Source organism: Saccostrea cucullata, unplaced genomic scaffold (assembly GCF_032062105.1).
Source record: "Saccostrea cucullata isolate Sc308-1 unplaced genomic scaffold, CSIRO_AGI_Scuc_v1 ctg10803, whole genome shotgun sequence".
Taxonomy (NCBI): Eukaryota; Metazoa; Mollusca; class Bivalvia; order Ostreida; family Ostreidae; genus Saccostrea; species Saccostrea cuccullata.
Window position 1 is genome coordinate 5776 of NW_026923769.1, and position 16335 is coordinate 22110.

Sequence of the window (16335 nt, forward strand, 5' to 3'; positions counted from 1 at the left end):
TACCCCCCCCCCTTTTCCAAGTTTCGTTAATGAGGAATGTAAAATTCCTTTGAAATTAAATATGCATTTATTTATCAACAATAGTAAAATTATGAGTATGCTTTGATCAGAACAAATATGACCAATATAATGGACACTGTACTTGTATTCAAATTACCCCGTCCCTTCAAAACAGCTTATAAATGCCAGATTGTCACACATTTTAACCATTTGTAACTTTTTTCTACTAAAGTTGCCTGCAAATTTTATTGTATAGATATTACATATAGATAACCCCTACCAAGATCACATCATTCATTTTTCCAGTAGTGGTTGTAGATTTTGTGTAAATAGTGATAAACATATGTCATTTTTTCAAAATTAATTAGCATTGACGCCATGTTCTTTTTTCAGTTGTCTTGGCAACAATATGACTACAGAAATTTTGTTTTTCCTATTTTTGGAGAATAAAGTAATTCCATCTTTCAACAAATAAGGTAACCAAAATACCTTATCTTATCACGTTCAGAAAAAATATTCATAGAAAAATGGCTAAAAATCATTGATTTTCAGAAGGATTTATGAATCCGTTGCTAAGCAAATGATTTTCCTTGGATACTAGTCCCTTCATACCTTCAAAAAAATCATTAAGTAGGACAATATCTTTAATATACCAAAAGCTTTTGAAAAAATAAAATTTTGACTTTCCATTTAATGCTCGATGCTTGCTGATTTTGACTCTTAATGATAACAGCACGCCATACAATAGGGGCCGTAAGTCTCGTTTAGCATCACTTCCGGTGATGCATTTCCGGTGACAAACATGGCTATATCAATACAATATTGGGCTAACTATACAGCCGAAAAACCGAAATTAATGAGAAAGTCCGAGAACGCCGTTATTAGTAACCACGTTCTTAAGTTCTTATTTGATCAAGAGACTAAAACAATCCATTCGGTAATTCAAGCTTCGATGAGGAACACATCATATAAAGTCACGGTAAGTGTGAAGGCTGTTGAGTGTTGTGTACGTTTACGTAAACATCTCTGACAATATTAGACAATACTGAAAATATATCGCAATCTGTAGCGCTTGTACAAATAAGACACTGTGAGGTTTCCCCCAGACACCCCTCCCGATGTCCCAGTAAAAACATGCAGAAGATAAATGGATATCGGAAAGGGGGGGGGGGAGTCCTGTGCTTCGAAGGTGTTCATATTTAACATATAAAACATAAAAATTCGAAAAATAGAAAGGACATTTGATACATCATTGCTGGTTATTTTGAATAAAACATATTGACAGATGTACTAACTAACCAAGTCTAAATATTAGATATTTGTACAGTAGGTAGTATAATAATAATAATAATAATACTTTATTTAAAGAGGGTAACCCGATTAGTGCAATGCAATAGTCTTCCTCGGGGCCCTCTAAACACATTCACAATAATACAATATTAAAAACATCTTACAATATTATAATAAATAATACAACGTGACGTGAAAAAACATGTACATATACAGATTGATTCAAGAACATGAAATTATATAACTTTTAGTTTCTACATGTTATAATGAATTTTTCTACATTTTTACGAAAAGTTTGTACAGTTGGTGAGAAACGGATATGCAAAGGTAATTTGTTCCATAAATGAACTCCAGAATAATGAAAAGAATTTTTAAATTGATTTGTTCGATATTTTGGTAGATGAAGGTCATAGTTTCGTTTCAGATCGTAGAACATAACTATTAGAGGAAATAAATTCAAAGGAGTCTCTTAAATATGTTGGTGCCATACCATGAAGTGTTTTGTACAGTAATACATATTTATGAAAATCAATTAACTCATAAATGGTCAGCCATCCAAGTTTTTCAAACAATGGTAGTGAAGGGGCATCATAAGCTACATCTAAAATAATCCGGGCTGCCCTTTTTTGCAATTTAAAAACTCTATCTATGCCAGCACCTGGCGCATTACCCCAAATAGTAAGACAATAATTCAAAGAAGGCAGAATGTATGCATTATAAAATATTTTTCTCGTGTGTAAGGGAAGAAACTTCTTAATTCTGCGTAAAGTATACAATTTATAAGTCAAAGATTTACAAACTGAGTCAATATGATAATTAAAGCGCAATGAATTATCAATATGTACTCCCAAAAGCTTTTCAGATTCAACATTTTCAATTAATTTGTTTGACGCATATAAATTTAGTTCAGGGGAATTTATTCTTGATTTTCTCTGTTGAGTTCCCATGAGCATACATTTTGTCTTGTTGGTATTTAACACCATTTGATTTTTGGAACACCAATTTTCTATCTGACACAAATCAGAGTTTAGGGCATTTTCAATATCTTCTACATTTTTATGATATGTATGTAAGGTTGCATCATCAGCAAACATATCAATATCTGTTCTATTTACATGTAAAGGGAGATCATTTATATACAATAAAAATAATAGGGGACCTAAGATAGATCCCTGGGGCACTCCTGCTGTGACGGGCAAAAAATCAGAGGAATATGTACCTATTTTTACACACTGAGACCTTGAGGTTAAATAAGATTGAAACCATTTAATAGCCATTTGGTCAAAGTGATATGATTGAAGTTTACTTATAAGAATATCATGATTAACCAAATCAAATGCCTTGCTAAAATCGATGAAAGTTATGCCTACTAAATTTCCTTGGTCCATAGCTTGTAGCCAATTATCTGTAAGTTTTGTTAGAGCCGTTTGACATGAGTGAAATTCTCGAAATCCAGATTGTGATTTAAATAAGAGATTAAAGCTAGAGGTAAAGTTACGTATCTGATTGGCTATGTGTTTTTCAACTAATTTTGATAATGTTGGAAGAATGGATATCGGTCTGTAGTTCCCTGGATCTGCGTGGTCGCCATTTTTGAAAATAGGAGTAACTTTTGCTTGTTTTAAACGGGATGGAAACACTCCATTAGTGATGCTAGTATTTATAAGATGTGTAATAGATTTGCATATAACATTTGCCGAAAGCTTTAGAAGACGAGGTCCAATCAGATCTATACCGGCTGACTTGTTTACATCAAGTGTATTCAACATATTTAATACTTCAAACTCACTTATATGATTTATACTGAAAACATTTTCTTTCCCTAGTTTAGTTTCTGTAAAACTATTTAATAATTCTGAATCAAAACTTTCTACTGACATATCTGCTAATAATTTACAGGATATTTCAGTAAAGTGTTTGTTAAAAATATCAACAATATCCTGTAAATCTTCGAAATCCGTACCATTTTGTGTTATACGGGTAGGTGTGAAATTTTTTGAATCTGATGCCAATTGGTTTAAATAACTCCACATTTCTTTAGGACTTGAACTATCTTCAATTGCTGATTTGTAATACTTTGATTTGGCTTGATCTATTAATTGTGTGACTTTATTTCTCCAAAATTTGTAATTTTCTGAATTTCTTTGTAGGTGGTATGTATCACGTAAATGTCTAGCATCATTTATTTCCTGTGTAAGCCATTTAGGTCGAATTTCAGTCTTGACTCTTTTAGTTTTTACTTTGGCATGCTTGTTAAGAATATCATTAAATAATTCATAAAATTTATTCATGATCTCGTTTGTGTCTTTTAGCTCAAGAAGTGAGTTAAAATTTGCATTTTCTAAATCTCTTAAAAACTCATTTTCATTGAATTGTTTAAAATCTCGATATTGGATTTCAGTATGTTTTCCTCTACGCTGTATACAATTAGTTTTCCGTGTCAAACATACAGGGTAGTGGTCAGATATAGCAATAGGGGGTACATTTGTTTCACATATGTTTTCTGGTTTCGTTGTATAAAAATGATCAATTAAGGTACTTGAGGTACTTGTTATTCTAGTAGGAACAGTAACTATCTGTGAAAGTCCAAACTCCTCTAAAGCAGATGCCCAGTATTGTGGGGGGTCTTTCATTAGATCAATATTGAAATCACCTGATAAAATTATTTCAGTATCGTCACAGCAGGAGGCACGGTTCACCTCCCTTGCTAGGTCCTCCGCCCAGCAGGAGGGGGCAGATGGTGGACGATAAGCAGAGCAATAAAATATAGGTTTTGAATTTTTCAGATTTATCTCTAGCCAGATTGTCTCAATGTTACTGATTTCTAAATCAGCTCTACGTTTATATGAAATTTCATTTGAAATGTATATTAAGATTCCACCACCTGCCCTTAGTAAACGATCTTTTCTTTCAAAGACAAAGCCCTCAATATTCAATTCAGAGTTGCCTATCTGCTCAGTCAAAAATGTTTCACATAAACCTAAAATATCTAAAGTTTGTCTGTTTTGAAGTAATAGTTTAATTTCATCTTTTTTGGGGATAATATGACGAATATTTAAATTTCCGAATCGTAAATGATGATATACATGTAGTAGACATCTTTTCAAACTCATGAGCATGGTATTTGTTATTTTATTGTATTGTGTTTATACAGGCAAACTTAGGAAATTCTTATGAAGTCTCAAACACATCTTGCGAGTGTCCCTTGGGAAAATATGAATGTCATCATGTTGCCTCTGCATTACTCTATGGGTAAGAGATACTGTAGATCATTAAATTTCGCGACACCTTATTTTAAAGAGGTAGTCATTGCCTCTTTATTAGCGAGATAAAATTATTACAAATTTGGTGATTGCTTTATATAATCTCCAGGAATACTAATATATGCGAGAATCATATTTCCTTGAGCATTTGTCTTGGGTAATTATGCGAAAATAAAGTTCTTGTGAATAAAAAGTGATTTACAGTACATTTAACATATTATAAAGTATCAGGGGCTGACAAATAGATTTTTCAAGCACTTGCCCACGGGCAAGTGCATAGTCAAATTTCACTTGCCCTACTTCAATTTTTACTTGCCCCACCAGCACTTTATATTCATCATAATGAATTAATTTGTCTCTTAATCGAAAAAAAATTTAGCCTAGAATTATTATTTTGAATATTGGCGACATTTAAAACCACCTGCCATTAAGTACTATGTACCATACAATCTGTTGATTGATGGTATGCTGTTTTATGTCCAGTTCCAGAATAATATTTTCTTTCATATAGAGATGTAAAATTGCTATCATATTTCAGCTATAGTCATGATATCTGCTATTTGTTTAAAATAATCGTTTCAGACATTTATTTTTTTCTCATACCTGATATGCTTAGACGATTTTGTACTGAGTTTTTCACTAACATTAATTGTTATGGACGATGTACTTATCATTGGCTTTCGATCGTTTTCTGCCTCGTATAACTGTCAAAACTTTCTCCATTTCTCCAATGCCAATTTTTCACTTTCAATTAAGTACAAATACATGTACCGGTACTTAAAACTTTCGGTAAAACTTAATTGTAATGAATTGCATAATGATGACACAATTAAACTGGTTCGCATACGAAATGTGATAAACAAAGGAAGATAACTCTTATAGCAAAATAATTTTGATTTCGTGGAAAACTATGACATTTTAAAAAATATTTATTATTTGATTTTTTTAAGTCACTTGTTTACAGACATTAGTGCCTTTTAAAATTCACTTGCCCGCCTCTAAAATTCACTAGCCCCGGGCGTCGGGCAATGGGATTTGTCAGAGCCTGAGTATAAAAAGTCTAATGACCTGATGATTGATCAAGATTATTTACATGTTTTTCATTTATGAGCCAGAAGGCTGATAATATGATACTTAAGTAAACAATGAGTTATAACTTCACAGATACAAATGTGTTAGCAAGACTGACATTAAGTGTGGATGGTTGAAGAACACAAAGACTTCAATTAAAAAAGACATAAAAACAATGGAAGAATAACTGAATTGTTTCCACCTGCACGCCCGGATTACTGGTTAGTATCTATATTTTAATTATTTTTTCTCAGTGAGGCAATATGTATTTTCTTTTTATATATATAGTTATCGATATCTCAATCTAATTAAAATTAGATCTTTGATCCGCTCCAGTTTGATCGCTACACAAAATTAGATCTTTGATCCGCTCCAGTTTGATCGCTACACAAAGATCTAACGAAACCCCATTTGTAGGTCAAATCCAGTGACCTTTTCAATCCACCAATCAGCGCATTGGCTAGAGAATCTTCGGTTCAGATTCTCGTTATCGGAATAGGCGTGATATTATTAATACAACCAAAGGTGTTCCGCATGGAGAAAATATGGCCGCGGCCATTCCGCAAGTAGCGAGGACGCCACAGAAGATTTACAGTACAACGAATGCATGTTGTCTCTGCGGATTTTCTTTTGTGGTAAAAGAAGTAGACAACGAAGGCAACATACAAATAAAAAAATTAGTGAAACTTAAACTTAGGTTAACCGAAGAAAAGCAGACAGCTATTCGGGATGTCATACAGACTGATCTTCCCCCAAACGCTGAAGGTGTCTGTGTAAGGTGCTTTGGGAAGGTTGAGAAAGTGTTGAAGTACCAAAAAGAAATAAAAGACATACTGACAACATTCGAAGAGAACATGAAAAGAAATAGGGCCAAAACGCCAGGATCTTCCACCCGTAAAAAAAGAGGTCGGGCTTCTCCCAAGACACACGACCAAGTAGGTCAAATTTAATGAACTGTGCTAATTCACTTGTGTTTTTTAACACTGACAGAAATTTAAAGCAGAGTTAAATTTTCACATAGTAGAATATAACAGCTGCAGAATATATAGTAATTTCACAGCAGTCTTAGTGATTGTCTAACAGACACATTGATTTTGTAGCCTATATCCCTAAAAGATTTTTACCTTATTTTTAGTTTTAAGGTAAAGATCCATACCATCCTATAGAAATAACGGAACTACAGATTTTGTTGAAACTTTTCAGAATCTTAACTGAGTATTTGTCCTTTCTAGATCAGTGTAAATTTTGGGGTCAAACGGGCCTCCTTTTGAAAGGATTGTTACTAAAAATAGACATTGTTTCGTGAAATTACGGAAATGCTCTAATTAAGATATTTATGCTAGGTTTCTAAATGTAAAAGCAAAAGAATTTTTTTAACATATGAATTATAGAGAAAATATGGTTGTTTAACGGTTTAATTATTTTTTTTTAATCTGCTGATCCACCTAATATTACTTTCTAGGGCAAATTAAACATATTTAGCTCAAAATTATAAAGTTCATTGTTAGTAAAAATAAATTGCTGCTTGGTATTCTAACTACAGATTTCTTTTAAAAATTAACACGTTATTTTCCAATAGTCTCTCTCTTATATGGCATAAAAATTAAGTGGGGCAGCGGGCATCAAACAAGAAAATTTCACATTTTTATACCAAATTTGCTGAAAAATGATTATTTGAAAAATCTTCATAACATCTATACTTTTATGATTTGGGTGCAAAAATCGCTTTAAATATTTAAAACTATCGTTAATAGAAAATTAATAAGTATGGTTTGAATTATAAGTTGAATATTTAATGCAGAGACGGCCAATAATTCGTTTTCGCGATTTACAAGCATTATATTAATCGGGTTCAATCTTCGGAATATTCTATATACCGTTAATGCGCATGTGTGACGTTATGACGGAAGTGAAAGAAGAAAACACTTTCAGTTTCAACATTGGTCGTTTGGATGCGATTTATTTGATTAAAAAATGAGAGAAGTGGCACATTTTACTACTTTTTGTGTCTACGTAATACATTTTTCGCTATTCATAGATACAAATAAGTGGTTTGTTTGCCACATCTCTTTAACGTCTGGTTTCTGATCAAAGGAAAAGCTCGGATCTGTCTAAGTAAGGTGCAAGTTGTTTATCATGTTTTTATCCATGTACAAATAGATAAAATGTATGTAAGCGGAGATGAATATGTTCAGTGTTTCCACTTTGTAATGTCTGATCTAGGTTTTCCGTAGATAGAATGTTCTATCGTTAAAATGATATTGTCCTACGGACCCGGTTTAACGATAGAATTCGTTCCATGTATTCGAAATGTAGCAGAAAGAAACACGGGCGATAGTGCATTTACTAGGAACAATCTAGAGAGTTCCGAATGTAAACATTTGAATGGAGAGAAAAACGTTGAGAAAATTAATTGGATTTACGTATTTATATTGATTATTTTTTGGGATAAAAGGCATAAGCAATCTCAAGAAGGTTTGTTTTGATTATTTTGGTAGTTATTCCCAGTGCAAATCATTTTATATTCTTCAAAATCGTTTCGGAGCGGATCCGCTCCGATTTGCTACGTTGCAAGTATATGGGACGTATTCTAACTGTGGTGAGGGCCTGTACCGAGACACAGTTAGATTATTCTAACTAGGTTTTCCGTACCTAGGCTAACTCAAATTCGTTTAATAAATTCTAAACACCAAACTCCATAGTTGATGACTGGAATTGCATTGAGTGCATCATTACTAAAACTTTGAAAATTAATTAGTAAAATATGAACACATTCTACGGTGACATGTTTGAGTAATCTTATATGCCCATCTGTCTAAACTCGGTCAACATGCTCAGACAAACCCTTACTTTCATATAATGTGAGATGTGAGACACAAGCTTCTTAATACATGTATGAATATTATGGTGCTATTATTGAAAATGTGAATCAAGACTAGAAAATTATTGAAAAAGAGAAAGAAATTTAACATTTATTCTATAGATAAGTATGTGGTTACTGTTTATGTTTCTTTAAAATCAATAAGGTTATAAAATGAATTATCTGAAAGAGTTCATAATTAAAAGGGTTAAGTTAGTAAAATAAAAAAATTATTTGTTTGATGTACTCTGACCAAGCTGTCAAAATCACCCTTACACAATAATTATTTTCAGCACTTATAATTTTTTTTCTCGTTTTCCATAGAATAATTTTTATAGGATGCTTCTTGATTGAAATTTTCATGGTGGATTTAGGAAAGAGTGTGTGTGTTCCCCTGGAAATGGCAGTTTTTTATTAAATGTACATACTAAACCAAGCAGTACAATTCTCTGTCATCCTTGGACTTTCAGTAAGACGTGGTATTCTCGGAACAACAAATAGTTGTTGACAATGATGAGACAACTTAATCCCTTACTTCTTTCTCATATATGTATGGCCACATATATTTCAACAATGAATGAAAGCTGTGTAAATTTTAGAGGCTAATTATATATAACATCAAGAATACCACACCTTACTGTCAGTCAAAAGATAACAGTGAATTGTACTAAAAGTGACCTTGGACCCCTCCTTGGAAATGATCTTTGTAAAATTGGTATGAAAAGTCACCGGTATGATGCTTTAAAAGTCAACGGCTCCTGGAGTAAATAGAATTTTCTATGTTGAAGTGATATTTTGATATGTATCCAGTGAGCATTTGTTCCATGAGTATTGACACAGATTCTCGAACATGTAATTGTCTGAGCTGATGATTATAAGTACTGAATATTTAATTTGTATGTATAATTGTATATTAAAAATAGCTGAGAAATGGTACATGCATTATGAACATGGTGTAGTTTAAAAAAAAAACAAACTCTTTCTGTTGCTCTATGCCTAAAATAGATTTAATCAGGACATCCAAAATGGTTCAATTTGACTTGTACAAGAGTTTAGGCAGTTCAATTATACTTCTTCGAAATTGTTTTCTAACCAAATGAAAAAAATGAATGAATTTTTATCATGCCACATGACACAGCATAAACTCCTAACTCATAAGTTTGGGAAGGATTCTTCATTTATTTGGGGGAAAATGGTTTGATATGAATTTTGCATGCTGGTCCAATAAATTATCTGGATTTTTGGAACTGTGTTGCACAGTGCATATTGATGTTAAAATAGATAAATTTGAAAAATTTAAAAATTTAAAAAATTTAAAAAGAACAGGACAAACTTCTTCAAGAATTGACCTTTATATTTGCAACCTCTGTGTTGTCAAATATGCCTCAACTGGAAGAGCATTTCCGGCATGTGTATCCAGTGCATCGTGAGCATAAATACAGCTCTTACTGTGGAATGAAAACTACCCAGGTACATGTATATCATTTAATCATGTCTTTTAAGATAACTAAAATGAACAATTTCATCTAAGACAAAAGAAATTTTAGAGGATTTCTTTAATTTTATTGACAACACCATCAAACATTGGCATATAGTCATAAATGCAACAATTAACATACATAAAATAAAATATGAAAGAAAGCATATCAGGCTTAAAGTTGATTGTTATGAGATCTTTACATCCTACCTTTTTATTTAGTTTCCTCTTGGACTGTATAAATGCAATGAAAACAAAACAGCAGACCTGATGCAGCTGCTGAAAGATCTATCAGAGAAATATGTGCCACAGCGTGATGGAGAAATAGTGGAGGAGGTTTTTTTTGGAGGTATGTTTATTTAGATTTGTGTATATAATGCAAGGAAATTATAAGCTGAAAAAGAATCATTCTACTGCATAGTATCTTGAAAAAGTTTTGGCTGTGGCAAGAATAAAAGACAATTTAAGTTAAGAGTAGTAGCTTTCTTCACGTCTTTTTAAGCACTGGATAAACATTCATTAAAGTATTTCAATTCAGGAGATAGATTGACAGATGAGCGTGTTCAGTGTGCCCAAGCAGCAATGAGCAATGCAGAAACACCTAAGAAAAGGCTCGAGGGATTCATATCAAAAACAGAAGACTTCCATCGATTAATGAACTTCTTGGAAGTATGTTTTCACATTTTTCTTGATAATGTTTATTTATACACTGTACTTATATAATATGTAATATCTAATGATAGTTTTAGAAACAACTGGAAAATAATTTTAATATATGTTTATTAGAGTTCAAGTAATAATTTATCACTTTCTCATATGACTTTGTTGCATCTCTAGTAAACAAATTTGTGAATATTTTTCAGGCAATATTCAAATTGACATTCTCAACTGAAAGTGCACAAGACACTTGGACGGTTTACTACTACCGCAATTTACTTAATGCAAGAGACGTGAAAGGGAAAGTAAAGAATGCATATCGTCCGCACAAGATGTTGTACTACACCATTCTGGATGCAATTTGTCTTCTAATGTTTCTTGAAGAATTGAATATTGATGTAAATTCAGATATACCCTTGCCTAGCCACTTTAACGACTTGACAAATGATGAAAAAATACAGTGGTTGAATGAAATTTGCAGTAAAATACTGAAGAAATATTTCTTTGATGGCTCATCAGATGTTTGTGAACAGTTGCGTGAAATTACAGGGAATCCAGGTCATCCTGAGAACTATTGGGTACAAAATTTTGAAGATGGTCGAATCCGATGTCACTTTTGTCCAAAAACATATGCTTATGTAGGCTCGTTTAAAGCTCACGAGAGTAAAGTGCACAATGTCACCCTAGCAAAACAGTCCAAAGTGTCCAGAAAGAAAGATACTAAAGCAGATCAGCTTCAGGACTATGTTGTAATGCTTTTCAAGCTTGTGATGCTGCATAAGAACCTTGACAGTGCTGTGGACATGGGAGATGGTGAAAGATCTGTAAGATCAACTAAGTATGAACTGCCAATATACAACAAGACCAATAAGACAAAATACAGCATTGGATCAATTCATCTGACGGCACTGACATCTGGCTTACTTCCTGCAAGCCAAGAAGAAAGATTGAAAGCAAACAGATTCATCAATCTACAAGGTGGTCAAAATAACAACATAGCTCTGGATGAATTTGTCGAGATGCAAAATAGAGACAGCAAAGTAATTTGCTCAGGGCACCAAACAGAGGACAGTATTGTCCAGCATTCGAAAGAGTATCCACTTCTTATTAACATTGCAAAACACTATGACATTGTTAGTAGCATTAAGGGTAAGAAGGGATTCCATCATCTTCCTTCCTACAAACAGGACGTCAGAAAAATTCTTCAGGATCTCCAGGAGCTAAACATTTTAGAACATACCCCTAAGCGCATCTTGAAGTGTAAAGGCCTGACCACTGAGAGAAATCCATTCAACAATGCCTATCAAGGGTTGTCCACCATGATTCATCACCATCGACCATCATTTCCCTTTCGCCGTCTGCGTAATCCCCATATTTGAACTCAATTAATGTATATTCCTAATGCACGAGTTTGCATGAATTTTTATGAACATTGTATGAAACAATGTGCAAATAGTATCAAATGAGAGTCAAATGTTAAATTTATGTATTTTTCCTGGTCAGAGTAAAGAATCTTTATATAATTGTATTGGACATAATTTAATAGATACAAAATGACTATAAACAATGATTGTTTTTTTGCATATATCTTGTCCATTCAATTGTCAACACTGATTTTAGTTCATGTTAAAAATTCACAAGCTAAAATATTTATGTTTAAAAACCCTGCAGATTTGTTTATATTCTCTCAAAGCTAAATAAAACATTTTTCAATATGTTTATCCTTGTCACATATTGCTATCAAATACTTGTATATATCATATCTCATTGTTTATGTACTGCTCAATTACTGCAACATTTTGTAAATAAAATGTTAATTCTTTATTATCTAATTTGTGAAGAATGAAATCCAAAAGTAAAGTGTCACAGACTTTGAACAATATGTGGTGGATTTGGGTAATAAATTTTAAGATGAAATTGCTTAGGCCAGCTTTAAAGAATTAAAAGTTTGGTTGGCTTTTCCCAATTGACTTGCTCTAAACATTGTTTAGCCTCCAGGAAACATTTTTTATGCATTATGGAAAAAAGATAATGAAAATTTAGCTTTGATGTAACAATTTAAGGGGGAGGGAATTGCCCACATACCTAACGGAGTACTTGCACTGACCCATTTTTTTTAATCCCCAGTCATGACAGGACAAACAACCAAGCTTCTTCCATGCTCATTTTCAATAGGAATATGATAGATGCTAAGAAGTTTTAAAATACCATGTTAGAAAAAGTAAAACACTAAATTTGATTTTTACATTTTTTTAATGTTTCAATTTTGATTTGAATTTCCATTACTCAATATCAGTTGCATCACTACTAACACTATCTGAGTCTTCCATGACACAAGGTCCAAGAAAATACTGCTGAAGTGGCAGCTGTTTACAGTTTTTACAAGAGCACTCCAGTTCACAAATATCACAACAACTGTGAATCCCTGTTTTTAAAGAATCTAATTGGGATGTTGAAAGGAAATCTTTCATGATAGAAATTCGTCGACATGTCTGTGTTTTGTATATATGCTTTACACTGATATCTGCATGTTGCAGGTGATATTTATTGTACAACAACAATGCAATAGACTCCTTGCCATCACGGCCAATTCTTCCCACTTCCTGTATCAAGTCTGTGGTTGTAGACGGTATACCATATAAAATTACTGAATGACAGTTCACAATATCTATGCCCATTCCAAGGGCAGAAGTTGCTATCACAAGTTTTATTTGACTGTCACCATCCTGAAGATTTTTAATAATGTCACTTTTCTTTTCATCTGATGTCTCGGAATGGAACATATCTACTTTGTCGATTAATGTTGGGTTTTCATTACATAAATAATTGTACAACTCAGACACCTCCTTAACACTGGTAGCATAAATAATTGTGCGTGGAAATGCCTCCAATTCTAAAGAATCAAGTAAAAACTGCATGGACATTTCTATGGAGCTGTCAATTTTTTTAACATAGTATTTAATATTTGATTTATCTGGTGATCTTATAATTAGTGTCGTACATTCTTTTTGTAACCCAAGTTCCTTCATAACTGTTCTACGAATTGTCTTGTTACACGTTGCACTGACAGCCAGTAAATTTGCAGACGGAAACATGGACCTAAGCTCTCCTAGGTGCCGGAACCATTTCCTAAAGGCCAGCTGCTCCTCATCCCCTAATCCTCCCCTGCAAGTAAAATTGTATGATAATACATATGAAAATAAAATAAATAAAAAAGAACTATTTACTCAAATTTGTGGTTAAAAATGATTTAATTATTAAATGAAAATAAGGTTGCCATCGAATGGAGTTAATGAAAGACCTCAGTCATAAAATGCATGTCTCTTACCATGTGCACATAGTGTGGCATTCATCTACTACAATTGTATCAACTTTAAATTCCTGAAGTATATGCCGGAAGCCACTGTTGCCAACCAATACCTCTGGCGATGCAATAAGATAATCAAACTTGCCCTCCGCTATAATTTGGTCACTGTCTTTACTCTCGCCTGTAAAAATCAAAGTACTCAGAAGTACTGAAAGCCGGGCTCATTTACAGGGTAATGAACAAAGACCGCGATGACAGTTTAAAACAAGCCGATTCAGACTTTGAAAAGATGATTATATACACTTAACAAAACTTCTAAGTGTTCACTTTAATAAATGTATTTATTTAAAAACTACTTTATAGAATGGTATGATATTTTCAAATTATTACAACAAATGAGTCTTCTCAACAATTGTAGCAAGAAAATAAAATATCACCGATGAAAACCAATGTACCGTGACGAAGCTTAAAAACAATAATTCTGTACTTTGCGGCACGTGTTTCGTGTAATCAGCATGTTTTTGTTATCATTATCAAATCAGAAAAACTGGTTTCACTAAAAAACACAAAAGATTGGCAAAATGACCATTGAGATAGAAGAGAGAGCTGTTGGAATGTTGATATCTGAACCATCCTTTCACCATGACTTACTCACTTTTACTTTAGTTTTTAATTGACCTTGATATTACTTTTAAAAATTAACAACCAGTATCAAAACCCATTTAAACACATTTTTCTATAGACTTTGCTTTATTTTTCACCGCCAATTTATCACAATTTGAAAGTTTTGGACAAAATTTAACCAAACCGGAAGTGACCTTCGTCTGAGACCAAAACTTCGCATTACACTAGATTAAAAGAGTGTTAAATTGTTCTGAAACAATCTTAGAAACATGAAAACAAACAATTTCAATCGTATGAAAATGATTAAAAAAATCGGTGCTCGTAACAGTCTTCTAGATGCTCAAGCAGTCTGAATCATCCTTAAATCGGTGCACTCACGTGCTAAACACCCTACGATATTGACCAAAAGGCATCTGTGTGATGATACACTGTCAAATTCCTGGATCTGAATCTCATTGAACACATTTTGAATTTTCATAAGGAATGTCAAAGCCCCCCCCCCCTCCACACAATTTAAACGGTTTGGAAAGATCTATGCAGTGGGTGTGGCAGCAGATAGGCCAATCTCCTATTCTGGGGTACATGGTATCCAACAGTAAAGATTGTCTTGTAGTAATAAGAGCGAGTGGTGGTCTTACTCCATAGAGATTTTTTGTGTGAATTTTCATTTTGAAGATACATCAGTTCCTTGACACTTTGCTTAAAATTCTGACGAGATATTTACATGAAATTCACGCAACATTGAACTTAGATATGCATCATAAACCATAAATTAAAGAAGTTATTTATTGTAAACATTTTTTTCTTTAAAACTTAAAAATGTTAGGTGAACACTTAGAAGTTTGGTTCAGTGTATATCTATGTCATATATAGCATTAAAAAGCTTTAAAATTAATTAAAATGTAGTTAGAATTTAACAGCGTAAAAAATTTGTCACATGTATCATTTCGGGGTTTTACATACCAACAGAAGTAAATAAACACTGATGCAGCAAGATTATTTAAGGTCAAACAATTATGCACAGATGGGTCTTCAGCGGGGAGTTTTGCATCTAAGCGTACATCAAGTCATTAATGATGTTCCCCGCATTTGTATTAGCCTGATAGTACACCCTTTATTTATAGAATATGACGCAGACAGGGATACCTGTTGAATATACCTTTCGCATATATCTTAACCAAATAATTAATCATTGAAAACGATAGAAAGTATTTTATTATAATTATTTTTTGACAATTTCAGATAACTATGAAAGTTTAATTCAGTGATTGTATTGCCTCAAAGGTGATTGCCCAGACGTACTATATTCTAACTCGTAAATTTAATTTGGCGGTGAAGAAGCAGCATTTTCTGTTGCTCACCGTCGCAATAGCCGGGCATTTCTCTACGAGAAATGAGCCCGGCTAAAAATGGCTATAAATTGTATCATCTTGGTAGCAAACTCGTATTATCCGATTTTACCAGGCCCTACATAACATTTCAGAGCGCGGAAATGATGAGGGGGACTGTTTGATTTACCTCGACTCTAACAGTCGAAGATCCACATTCTTCCCCCAATGTTTCTGTAATTATATATTTTTTTTTTAAACCTACCTTTGTAAACTGCTTTAACATTTGGAATAGAGTTCAATCTGTCCACTTGATCTTGCATTAACGCAATTAAAGGCGAACAAACGATAATCTTTCCGACGTTGTAAGAGTCTAAGTCTGGGGATCTCTGAATCTGTAACTGTTTTCGGACAGGAATCAACATCTGATATGGCAACGACTTCCCGTATCCCGTTGG

General features: G+C 33.1%; 3 protein-coding genes across 4 annotated transcripts; 2 read left to right on the forward strand and 1 right to left on the reverse strand.

Moving 5' to 3' along the window:
• The first annotated feature begins 753 nt into the window (after window positions 1-753).
• Window positions 754-5845, forward strand: LOC134264875 (uncharacterized). 2 transcript variants are annotated; one of them, XM_062747136.1, is made up of 3 exons: window positions 754-979; window positions 4445-4542; window positions 5718-5845. In XM_062747136.1, exons 1-3 carry the CDS (start codon window positions 803-805, stop codon window positions 5809-5811), a joined length of 369 nt encoding a protein of 122 aa, XP_062603120.1. In that variant the 5' UTR covers window positions 754-802; the 3' UTR covers window positions 5812-5845. The 2 variants fall into 2 exon arrangements, with proteins under 2 accessions (XP_062603120.1, XP_062603121.1); XM_062747137.1 differs by having other exon boundaries at window positions 4455-4542.
• A 3768-nt stretch (window positions 5846-9613) lies between these two features.
• Window positions 9614-11997, forward strand: LOC134264873 (uncharacterized). The gene is made up of 5 exons (XM_062747134.1): window positions 9614-9679; window positions 9811-9954; window positions 10184-10310; window positions 10500-10630; window positions 10825-11997. The coding sequence occupies exons 1-5, from the start codon at window positions 9614-9616 to the stop codon at window positions 11995-11997; spliced, it is 1641 nt and encodes a 546-aa protein (XP_062603118.1).
• Window positions 11998-12900: 903 nt separating this feature from the next.
• Window positions 12901-16302, reverse strand: LOC134264874 (ATP-dependent DNA helicase RecQ-like). The gene is made up of 3 exons (XM_062747135.1): window positions 16143-16302; window positions 13947-14106; window positions 12901-13783 (listed from the first exon to the last, which is right to left on the reverse strand). The coding sequence occupies exons 1-3, from the start codon at window positions 16300-16302 to the stop codon at window positions 12901-12903; spliced, it is 1203 nt and encodes a 400-aa protein (XP_062603119.1).
• Between the last annotated feature and the right edge of the window lie 33 nt (window positions 16303-16335).